At 31.6% G+C, this 10,527-nt stretch overlaps 2 protein-coding genes across 3 annotated transcripts; both read left to right on the forward strand.

The window, feature by feature from the left end:
* Positions 1-1,330: 1,330 nt before the first annotated feature.
* LOC131183384 (uncharacterized) lies at positions 1,331-3,031 on the forward strand. The gene is made up of 3 exons (XM_058154160.1): positions 1,331-1,587; positions 1,676-1,804; positions 1,935-3,031. The coding sequence occupies exons 1-3, from the start codon at positions 1,375-1,377 to the stop codon at positions 2,652-2,654; spliced, it is 1,062 nt and encodes a 353-aa protein (XP_058010143.1). The 5' UTR covers positions 1,331-1,374; the 3' UTR covers positions 2,655-3,031.
* Positions 3,032-4,785: 1,754 nt separating this feature from the next.
* On the forward strand, positions 4,786-8,091 carry LOC110661178 (protein DETOXIFICATION 8-like). Of its 2 annotated transcripts, none has more exons than XM_058154161.1 (7): positions 4,786-5,066; positions 6,078-6,589; positions 6,722-6,808; positions 6,907-6,963; positions 7,053-7,291; positions 7,373-7,578; positions 7,770-8,091. In XM_058154161.1, the coding sequence occupies exons 1-7, from the start codon at positions 4,872-4,874 to the stop codon at positions 7,836-7,838; spliced, it is 1,365 nt and encodes a 454-aa protein (XP_058010144.1). In that variant the 5' UTR covers positions 4,786-4,871; the 3' UTR covers positions 7,839-8,091. The 2 variants fall into 2 exon arrangements, with proteins under 2 accessions (XP_058010144.1, XP_021675425.2); XM_021819733.2 differs by having other exon boundaries at positions 4,787-5,066; positions 6,078-6,622.
* The last annotated feature ends 2,436 nt before the right edge of the window (positions 8,092-10,527 follow it).

Raw genomic sequence — 10,527 nt, forward strand, 5'->3', positions numbered from 1 at the left:
TTTTTTTTTTTTTTTCCTTTGTTCTTAACCATGTGGGACTTGCAACACTAGATTGAATTTTGTTCTAATATGTTTTTAGTCTCAAATGGTAGGATTTGCAATGTTTTCGAGCAACTTCTACCCTTTCATTAGCTTTTCATATTAGAAACTGAATTACAACTGACTGCTATTTGAAGTGTGCCGTACATATATCACTTGGAAGTTGAAAGCCGGAATGTTAGTTTTCCAGAAATTGCAAAAAAATTCATGGAAGTTTTGGTCTCCACAATTTGTACAACACATGACTTTTTGCCTTGTGAAAGTTTACGCGTTTCAAATTGCTTTAAATGCGTACATATTTGGTAGAAAATTCCCATATCTTTCGTCCAGTGGAATATATAATATTTTATCATTTGTAAATTAGACATTGCAAGATGACAAGTTAAGAAGATAAAAAATATTGTTACCTTACCCAGCTCAATATAAGACAAATAAGGATTAGAAACTAGTGATCCATTTAGATGGAAATTTCAAATCCAATGGTTGATTGATATAGTTGAACAAGAGTTAAAATCGAAACAACCCATTTATACTTCAAAAATTTATGAAGTATTTAAAAAGTTTACTAACTTATCAAGAAATTTCAATTGAAATCAATTATATATATATATATAAACAAAAAAAAATTTCCCATGCCTATGAAATTTACCATGAAATTTAAAAATAAAAGGTCACTTGTGAAACTTGATAATGATATGTTTCTAGAGTTAACAAGAATGTCAAAATACACATTCAAGGAAATTGATGTAGAAAATGCATGGAAGTATGCTTGATGTGTACAATTCTTCATAATAACAATAATAATAATAATTTTACGGTTCACAAAAAAATAATTCATTCAGAATTTTTGCTATTTTCTTCAATAATTCAATTTAAATTTTACATTTGAGAGCATAACAGATCTTACTATTATACTCACAATGTGTAATTATGAGTAGAGAAATAATTAATTTATATCTATTTTAAGACTTAATTTAGTACATTTATAAAATAATTTATGTATAATTAAAATTTATTTTAATTAAAAAAATTATTAATATCAGCCCAAGTTAAATGAGAAAATTTGAGCACAACTTTACTAACGCAAAACCTTATATCACGTGCACGAAAGCTTTTTGACTTTTGCGTAATTTAGGGGAAAGATGGAGGAAAATGTATAGGAGAACTTGATGAGACTTGTTTCGTCAACTCTAGCACGCACAAGGCAGATGTGAAATCAATCAAATTTCTCTCTGATAACAATATATATACTACTTGCAACCTAGTCTCTCGCCATTAGCCACCCATTTCCTCTGTTTTCATTTTCACATTTCTGGGTGATTGATAATTCCTTGAATGAGTATGGCAGAATCCAATGTCGCATGTTTTATAGAGGAAGAAGTTGATGGCTATGAAAATCTAGAGGTGCACAATACAGAAGAAGATGGTTTAAACCAGAAGTTGGAAACTAGCAACACCAACACAACAGTATGTTCTGTATGTATTGAAGAAGATGGAAATGGCAACGATGAAGCTGCTGCTGCCGATGCCAATGACTTGAATCAAAGGGTAAAAAATAATTTCAATGTTCACTCGTCCTCTTGGAAGTTGTATAATAATTTTTGTTTGATAACTGAGTACTTTTATTTTGAAACAGGGTATCGGAGAAAGTACAGCTGAATCCAACACTGACTCATCTGTTCCTCTTCTGCCAGAGACTGACAATGCCATCAAAATAGATGATGATAATGGCTTTGGCAACAGGGAATATGGCCAGGATCAAAAGGTTAAAACTAGAACAATTAATATTTATTCGTTTTATCGATAACTAATTAGTAACTAAAATTAGGAGTAAGCATGCATACTTCAAGCAACTGATCGCATTTTTAATTTTTTTATCTCGTCTCTTGAAGCAGCCTACTACCATGGAACGGGTAGAACGGATCTTCCTCATCATGAACTTCATTATAGAACTATCAACAGCGGCGTTTGATCAGCTGTCTTCTAAACGTAAGCCCCAGTTTGCACTGATCAGCTTGCTCATGTCTGTCATAGTCATGTTGATTTCAGCTGTGATTCTTGTGTGGAAGGGTCAGAAAGAAAGAGTTAAATGGATGAGGAGGGGCCAGATACCTTGGTTTTACTACCCATCTCCAAGTCACAAGCCTTTTGGAGCGTTTCCTGATATTATTGGACTAGTTTGTGCTGCCTTCCAATGCGTGTTTTCAATAATTGGCTATAGTTTTTTGTCTCGACATGCTAATAATCCTGTCAAAATATCTGTTTGGCCCATAATCTTTGCTGGTGGCCTATTGTATTCTGGATTTGTAGGAAATTCATCCAGGGGAAAGCCATGGATCAACACTTCACCTCACAAACAATTGGAGATGATGAGGAGCCTTGAGATTGCAGAGATGGCGCTAGTTGATCACAGAGCAAATCAGCGCAAGGGAGCACCTCTTGAGCATTTGGAATTACTAAGAAGGCTTGACCAACTAGAAATGTTCAAGGACCTGGGAAGGTTGAACCTCTTAGAAATGTTGAGTGCTAATTCTGAAGTTAGCCTTGAGCAATTGGAAAGGCTTAAGGCTGATGATCACGAGGCACTTAAAAATGATATAGAAGCTCCTATTTAGCACCTACTAGCTGATGATGAGGAAATTTGAATATAATGTTGAGCCTCTGAGCTGGAGAAGAAACCTTGGGGATATGCGGAAATTGAACTACTTGTTGAAGACCAGCAAATTTGAAATTAATGGAGCAGAGCACCATGCTCAAAAGATTAAGCCGAAGCTGTCCGAAGTAATTCAATTAATTTCTATTATTGCTAAAAGGATGTATAAAGAGAATGGGTATACATACTATTGAATTCTTTTCCTTTTTATTGCCAAAAGATGTATGGAGAATATGATTGAGCATGCATATAAGAGATACTGAGCTTTTTTTTTTTTTCATTATTATTAACAGTTATATTAAGTAATTAATAAAATAAATTAGAGCATATTAATTGTCATTTAAAATTTTAAAATTTTTTTAATTATCATTACATAAAATTAAAAAATAACACTTTATTTTTTTATAATTTTAATTATTTATATTTATTGATTCCACATAATTATTCATATAAAAAGCAGAAAAAAATATATAGTGTCACTTAATGAGATCATGTCTGTTATGATTTGAAAAAATTATCAAATGAATGAATTATTTGGTATTAAAAACTTTTTATATAAATTTTTTATTATTAAATTATTACTAAAAAATAAATATAAAGGTTGGAAGAATATGTATATAAGAGATCTTGAATTCTTTATTGTCTAAATGATGCATAGAAAAAAAAATGATGTTCACCCATCTTTATATGTATATAATAAAAAAATAAAAATAAAATGCATTAGAAGTTATCAGTAAGTTATATTAAGTGGTAGAAAATAAAAAATTAATTATAATGTACATATTAATTATTATTAATGATGAAAATATAATTAAAAAATAAAAATAAATAAATTAAAAGTTTAAACATACACGTTTAAGTGTGCCACTTGCCATCCTCTCATAGCTAAGAAATAATGGACACGTAGCAATCCATCCTTAATCTATTTGATAGAGATTATATATATATATATATATATATATATATATATATATAGTTATATTTTTATTAAATTAAATAATATATCAACATTGATTATACCCACGCAAAACGCAAACAAAAGCCTATATATATATATATATATATATATATATATATATATATATATATATATTTTATATATATTTGTATTTAATTTATTTAAAATACTTGACGAATAGCTCGATAAAATATGAAAATATAAAGAAAATAAATATAAAAAATAAATATAAATTGAAAATAAATATAATGAATAAATAATAAGATGAAAATTCTTATAAGATAGAAAATTATCGTATTTGTGTAAATTATTTATCATTTTCCTTTATTACCTTGATTATCAAAACAACATTTGATAAGTTTTAGAGAAAATTTTGATTAAATATTATATATTTTTTATATTAAGAGGTGATTACTTTAATTTTGGACGTGTGATATCAGTTTATATAATTTATAATTTTAATTTTTTTAATATTAATTAAATTATAATTATCATCATAATTTTTTATTATAAAAAATTAAATAAATAATTTTATAATTATAGTGAAAAATAAAAGTTACATTAATTTATATAATTTATAATTATCAATTTAATTTTATTAATATAAATTAAATTCTAATTATTTTCATAATTTTTTTATTTAATACCTTAGTCTATTATTATTTACATGTCACTCTACGTAGGTCATCAATTGATGTAAAATTGTTACATAGGGATAAAAGGATAAATAAGAAGAAAAAAAAAAATCTAAGAAAGCATACCACTTATTACATTTTGATATTTATATAGATATAGATACATAGATATACAAGTTAATACTTAGTCTCTCGAAGATGCTTCGCCAACTTGCGTACGTAACTTGTGTTGAAGAAAATCTATTAGTGCGTATAGTGGGGACGAGCATTAATTTTACGTATAGCTGTTTAGGTGAATGTCTATTCGTCTTTACATATAGAGTAATTTTTCACACAAATTGGCAAATCGCTAAAAAAAGAAAATGATAATGAATTTATTTATATAGGTACTTTTTTTTTTTTTTGGGTTTATATGAAAATTAAAATTTGTTACTCATAGTAGGTACGTGTAACACTGGATATGTTACCTGCCACGTTCTTAAACAAAAGGAGCGACAATTGTGTGATTCTTTCCCAGTGAAAACAAATAGATGTCAAGAGGGCAAACATAGACGACACCAGAAGAAGAGAAAACTAAAGAAAAACCATGGAACAGAGAGTATGGGTTATGAAAGAGCTAAAGAAGTTGAGCTTGTTGGCTGCTCCAATGGTGGTAGTTTCAGTATCACAGAGCGTTCTGCCGGCCATTTCACTAATGATGACAGGCCATCTTGGTAAATTACAGCTTTCTGGCGTATCTATCGCTACCTCTTTCACCAACGCTACTGGCTTCGCCCTCCTCGTAAACCTTTTCATCCTTGCTCTTCTTTTCTTTTATTTTATTTAATTAATTATCAAATCAATATCATCTCAGCTCTTGATCTCATTTTGTGTAACATTCCCTTCCTTGTTTTGTATAATATCGATCTTCAATTCAGTTGAGATTCTGCATTTAGGTTGATATTGTTTTCGTGGCATGATTATATCCTAGAATTGCGGGATATTATTCTTGCCTTTCTGCTCTGTGTATATATCAGATCAATGAAAAACAAAAACAGGCCATTCTTTTCTATATCTTATGTTAATGGCATGCATGCAAGTCCAATCCTTATTTATTTTCTTTTATAATTCATGAAAAATGATATGTTTAGTTGCCATAAAGTAAATTACAATAAACATTTGCTAATATAATTATTTTAATTTTTTTTTGTTTTTTCAACTCATTAAATGTTAATTAAAATATCAGATGTTACGTAAGTAAAACAAAACAAAAAAATCAGTCCTTCCTTTTTTCAAAATTTTTTTATGTAAAAAAATAAATTAAAAAACTTATTGTTTAATTCTCAAAAATAATAAGTTGAATTATTTTCCAATTATTTCTACCCATGTGGCAATTTAACTTTCTGGCATATTTTCTCTTCGTCTCGTTTTGTTTTCATTTTTTTTTTAATTTTGCTACGCAATTATTTTCCTGTTTGGAATTAAAGTTTAGGAAAAACAAAAGTATTTTTTTAGAAAATATAATTATTTTAAATGTAGTTAAAAAATAATTTTAAAAAAATTATCATTTTAATATTTTGTAATGAAAATCACTTAAAATTAATATTAAATTAATTATTAATTTTTCTAAATTCTAAGTAATTATATTGAAGAAAATGTTTATCCTCCATCAGTAATGTACCAAAAAATATTTTATTTTTCTGGGCCTATATATATATATGCCCTGACTAAGTAGAATTATGAACAAAATACATAGGGAATTCAAATGTGTATGCAAGATAATTGACTGTGTGTATTGTTATATGTCAAGCAGTTTGGACTGTCTGGAGCTCTGGAAACTCTATGTGGTCAAGCTTATGGAGCAGGCCAATATCACAAGTTGGGAAGCTACGTCTACTGTTCAATGATATCTCTGCTTCCAATATGTCTTCCTGTATCTATCCTGTGGATATTCATGGCCAGGTTATTGATTTTGATCGGTCTAAACCCTCAAATCTCAGTTGTTGCCTGCAAATACTCTATCGGACTTATACCTGCTTTATTTGGCTATGCTATTCTTCAATCACTTTTTCGCTACTTCCAGTCTCAGAGTTTGATCCTCCCAATGCTCTTGAGCTCTTGTGCAACTGTGTGTTTCCATGTACCTCTTTGTTGGGCTCTAATATATAAGTGGGAATTTGGAAATATTGGAGGAGCAATAGCCATTGGCGTGGCTTATTGGTTTAATGTGATCATTCTTGTATCCTACTTTCTATTTTCTTCATCTTGTGAAAAGACTCGCATCCTCTGCTGGAAGGATATTTTCTCTAGCATTAGTGAATTCTGGTGCTTCGCTCTCTCTTCTTCTCTAATGGTTTGGTAATGGTTTGATCCTCTTGAGGTTTTATTTTATCATCTTATGATTCTCTGTTAATCATGCAAATTCCTTTTCATGCATGTTAATGATGATGATCATAGTCTTGAATGGTGGACCTTTGAGCTTCTTATATTGCTGGCTGGACTTCTAAAAAATTCAAAGCTTGAAACATCAGTTCTTTCTATTTGGTATGCCTCTGTGTCTGTACTTACTTTTTTCTGATGATTGATCATAAACAACTTCAGTAGAAATGCTTCTGATTGGATTTGATCTCTGTAATAATCAGCATTACAACTACATCATTGCACTACTTCGTACAATATGGTATTGGTGCTGCTGCAAGGTTTGATTTGCTTACCTTTTTCTCCCAAAGCATCTAATTGCGTATATAGGTGAGACAATCTTCGTATTAATGCTTTCATTCTTTGACAGTGTTCGAGTTTCGAATGAGCTAGGATCTGGGAATCCACGTGCTGCTCGAGCAATTGTCCATATAGTACTTGTCATTTCACTAACAGAGGCAGTAATTGCGAGCACAAGTCTCTTCTGTACTCGCTACGTTTTTGGATATGCTTTTAGCAATGACAAGGAAGTTGTGGACTATGTTACAGAAGTGGCTCCCCTGCTTTGTCTCTCGGTTATTGTAGATAGCTTACTGGCAGTACTTTCTGGTTAGCGCCTCAATAAGCTGCAATGGCCCATTATTACAACTTGTATATAATGTGTTTCAGAGTGAATTATGCTGGTGGCAGGGATTGCTAGAGGATGTGGTTGGCAGCGTATAGGAGCCTTCGTAAACCTCGGGGCGTATTATTTTGTTGGAATTCCAGTATCTGTTGTTCTCTGCTTTGTTGGGCATCTCAGAGGGAAGGGCCTTTGGATTGGCTTACTTGTAGGGACTACAGTGCAATTAGCATTGTTTGCTTTCATAACTGCTTCCACAAATTGGAAAAAACAGGTCCTGCTTCTGAAAATTTCATCTCCATTTACTGCTTTGCCCTAAGATCAGAAATTGAAGTGTTTTCTTATTGTTGGTCCCGAATTTTTTTTTATCTTTAATTTTCCGTCATACCTTTAATAGAAGTTAACTATGGTGACATATAAAGGTTTAGTGAACTAAAATTCCTACTGTGTCTGTGAACGCTGCAGGCAAGCATAGCAAAAGATAGAATATTCAAGGGACAATTCCAGCAGATAATAGATGGCATTGAACTTTGAAGACTGCAGGAGGAGAAAATAAGAAGGGAAAATAAACGCATTTGAACGTTTAAACTGCTTTTTTAGTAGATGTAGTTATGGCTCAATGAGTACTACAATTGAGAAAACACTCTCTAAATGCTGGATGAAATGCCCTGGTCTGAAACAACATAAGATGCAACGCAAGATTCCAGCCATGCCTAGTGAATGTTAAAGCATAATTTGCTTTGTTTATCAACTACACATTACTCAATATTAAACGTTCTCTAGCTAATACCTTTGTGTTCTTGTTTGTATGCATAATAACCAAAAACTGAAATGGAACTTGGCCAGTTTAACCTTGCATGACATACATCTCTCAATTCAGAATTCATATTAAATACATATATTACACATCAGCATAATTGTTAATTTTGAAACTTTTTTATTAAAAAAAAAAACTTTTTGAAGCTTTTTTTAATGTTACAGTATTACTGAATACTTTTTATATTATATTAAATTTATATTTTTCATCTGATCAAAATTAAACCATTCACTTTGAGATTGTTAAACAATAAAAAAAACATATATAAAAAAAATTAATTGAAATCTTTTGCCACAAAATTTTTCCTTTTCTTATGTTTAATTCAAAACCAATTTTCTCTTCTTCCATGTTTTGTATAGACAATAGACATGGCGTTTTCCAAACAGCATCTCTCGTAACTGCTATGACGAATTGGCAAGAACAGGTCCTACTCCTGAAATTCTCCCCCTTCACCCTTTCTTTTCCCCTTCATCTTTAATGGGTGTTTTCTGTTATGACCAATGAGCATGTTTAAACATGCTTCCTACTTTTTGGTTCTGCACTTGAACGTTGTTGGCTACCAACGCAAGGGAGAGGATGTTTTAAGGGACATCTTCAGCTGATCATGAAGAGCCTTTGAAGAGGAAAAACTGAGACAATGCATCCTTGTGTGTGTATTTGAAGAAACCGATCGATGTTCAAGGAATCTATTATTTGTTATGATGAGACTAAAACAATTAATCCAACTATTAATTGTTGAATCGCCAGAAGATAATAACAAATAAGAATATTAGATTTTTTAAAAAGAAAATTAATTAAGTAAACATCCACAACCATGCAGGATATTGATAACTTATGACTGAATATATAGTAATAAAATAAAATACTAGTAATTCCAGAAGAGAACATAATAGAAAAACTATTCTATACAACACACTTTCCTTCTTGATCAATTCTTGCTCCTTCCCTCAACTACTAGCACTTCTTGCATATCCACGACCCTAGGCTTCGTCATGCGCATGCTTTAGCGTAACATATATACTGGTGCACACTAGTAGTAAGGAGGAGGAGGAGGGTGATTCCAAGGCGGAGGTGGCCTGTATGGATCAAAAAAAGGCGGTGGAGGAGGACCAGGAGGAGGAGGAGGTGGAGGAGGAGGAGGGGGTGTTGCAAAAGGTGGTGGCGGATGGTGGTGATGGTGATGGTGGTGAAGTGGTGGAGGTGGAGGATAAAAGTCAGGACCTGGTGGAGGTCGTGGTGGTGGAGGACCGTGTAGATGTGGGGGTGGTGGTGGAGGGGGGTGTCTATGGAAGGACATGTTTGCTGGAACTTAGCTGCAACGATTTATATGAAAGAAATTTGTTGTTGTCTATATATATAGAAAGCATACAGAAGGTGCACAGAAAGAGAAGTTTAGACAGTGGACGCAATTTGAGGACTTTTAGATAGAAGTATAGACTGGTAGATATATGAGAAAGTAAACAAATTTTCTTAACCAGGAAGGAACCAAATTCAACCTCCCGAGATTATTTTATTTATTCATATGCGTATATTTCTTGATCACCTCTACCACAATTATATTTTAATTTAATAATAATGACTAGACTTCAATGAAATCGAGGAAAAAAAAAATCCACCACTCTGTCAATTAATGTTTTTTCTATGTGCTGACATCAACAAGATTTATGATTTGGCTTTCAGTTTGGTGGTCCTATTAATTTAAAAAAATAAATAAATTTATTTTTATATATGCATATTCTAATTTAAGAGTAACAATAAAATTACTTCATTTATAATATAGAGATCATATATTTGAACCATGAAGACAACCTCTTTACTGCATATATCAATCCTTCCTTAAAAAAACTCATAAATAAAATGGATGAGCAAATGGAGAAGGTGGGGATGTGGATAGAACGTTGGTGGGTGAAGGAGCAGGCGGTGGGGGATGGATAGTGATGTGTCAATGCGATTAACAAAATGTTCTGTAATGAAATATCAATAGTGTGGCAAAGTGGTAATGATTATAATTTGAGTATTAATGAAGAGTTTTTTGATGCTTGTAAGTTAAAGGAAGGGAAAGAAATAAAGGGTAAAAGGATTAATAGACGAGTAGTTGTTAAGTAGACAGGTGGTTCAAAAGATCGATGGATGGTATAATTGTGGTTCAAAGGCATCCCATTTCAATCAAACAGACTTCGTGCGTTTCTTTTTTAACTGAAAAGTAGAACTATCGTTCCTGAAAAATGGTTACAAGCAATCCTCAGCTAACAGCAACACTAAATGATGAGGAGGATTTGTAATCCATCCTGAACCAAGGCTACCTACTCTAGCACAATTAGCACATTTGTTAGCTCATCTAGGAGAATGATAAACTTTAATCAAAGGATTACTTGAAAGGAAGCTTTTGATATCAGGAATGACAGC

The sequence above is a fragment of the Hevea brasiliensis genome, chromosome 9, assembly GCF_030052815.1.
Source record: "Hevea brasiliensis isolate MT/VB/25A 57/8 chromosome 9, ASM3005281v1, whole genome shotgun sequence".
NCBI classification, from domain to species: Eukaryota; Viridiplantae; Streptophyta; class Magnoliopsida; order Malpighiales; family Euphorbiaceae; genus Hevea; species Hevea brasiliensis.